Raw genomic sequence first — 1,456 nt, 5'->3', positions numbered from 1 at the left:
TTTCGCTTATACACCCATGTTCTGCATATTCTTTAAGCTTGATATCGTGTACAATTCTACAGTTTTGAAACATGCTTTTGTAATTGCATATTGTTTTTCCATATTTATATTATCTGGTTTTAGTGCTCTTCCTCTTCATTTGCAGGTATGGGCCATTCTGGATATGCACTACGTTAATATTCGTAGCAGCTTCAATAGGGACTTTCGTCACGTACTTGGCACACAAGTTTCAGGATAAAGAATGGGATTATGATATTAACCTGGTCACATGGTCTGCTGGTTTATTCTATGGTTATGTCACTATTGTTCCTCTTGGATTATACATTATTCTCAAGTACTTCTCAGCTCCTTTAGGACTTGTGCAACTTTGGTGCCTCTATGGATACTCCTTGTTTATTTTCATTCCAGCCTTGGTAAGTGTGAATGCTAAGTAAGATTTATGGTCCATTTGGGACAGTTTTTTCATAATTTTATTTTCCAAATAGCTTCCACCGATCTATGATGAGAAACACTTTTTATAACTTTTTTGCTGCTATATTGTGATAGTTGTAAGAGCGTTATTGTCCCATTTTTTCAAAATGGTAAATAATATCCACAACTTCCTGGAATAGTTCTACAACTATGTTTACAAATGACTATAGCCTCCTCAAATGAAAAAAAATTATTATTTGCGATATCCGGATGTGTCTGGAGGTCAATCCAGATGCGCCGCATCACCCAATGCAGTTGGCTGATGTGGCGCATCCGGAGTGGCCTCCGGACTCGACTCCGCACAGAATAATCTTATGGTCCTGTTTGACATAATGTATCATGTGGGAAGTTATTTGCTACTATCAATATAAACTTCTGACGATCTTATTATTATTATTAACATCATCATCATCACTTTTCAGTGTCTCTCGGTTGTGCCTGTGGAAGCATTCAGATGGGTGATTGTAGGCATTGCTGGACTCATGTCAGGATCTTTTGTTGCTCTAAACCTTCGCAGTCACATCAGTTCTGCTGGTGAGAGATGGTTTCTTATAGTGGTGGGCATATTTTTACTCCAGTTGGGTCTTTCAGTAATTTTGAAGCTATATTTCTTCACAGTTACTGTATGAAAAATGTAAGATATCTCATTATTATTTGAAATTGTTTGATAATTGAGAAGAGAACAGCTTTAGCTTCCATTTTTTCCATATTGTAATTGGTACGATTGTCTTTAGCTCATGAACGTTCTAGTAATTGTTCTATTCTTCTATGTTTTACAAATGGCAACTGTATCTCTATTGGCTTTTGTGGGATTATGATAATTTGATTCTTTATGTTAATACTAGCACAAAATTCCAATAAAATTTTGTTTTTTGTTATGCCGCTCCAGCATGGACCGGCTCAACCTGGACTGGCCCAGCCGGTCCGGGTTTTCTCCAGGCGAAGACAGCCCAGAGACCAGGCGGAAGGAGGAAAGGGGGTTGGG

General features: G+C 38.0%; 1 protein-coding gene across 1 annotated transcript; it reads left to right on the top strand.

Annotated features, from left to right (window-relative positions):
* Window positions 1-145: 145 nt before the first annotated feature.
* Window positions 146-1,304, top strand: LOC110095848 (protein YIPF1 homolog; the record flags this gene model as incomplete). Its single annotated transcript, XM_020821556.2, is given in 2 exon segments — window positions 146-413; window positions 894-1,304. Coding segments are annotated over 2 exon segments (475 nt in total), but the record flags the coding sequence as incomplete, so codon positions are not given.
* Window positions 1,305-1,456: the final 152 nt, after the last annotated feature.

This window comes from Dendrobium catenatum, unplaced genomic scaffold (assembly GCF_001605985.2).
Source record: "Dendrobium catenatum unplaced genomic scaffold, ASM160598v2 original_scaffold_192011, whole genome shotgun sequence".
Classification (NCBI taxonomy): Eukaryota; Viridiplantae; Streptophyta; class Magnoliopsida; order Asparagales; family Orchidaceae; genus Dendrobium; species Dendrobium catenatum.
This window is presented reverse-complemented; position numbering and strand designations above follow the sequence as displayed.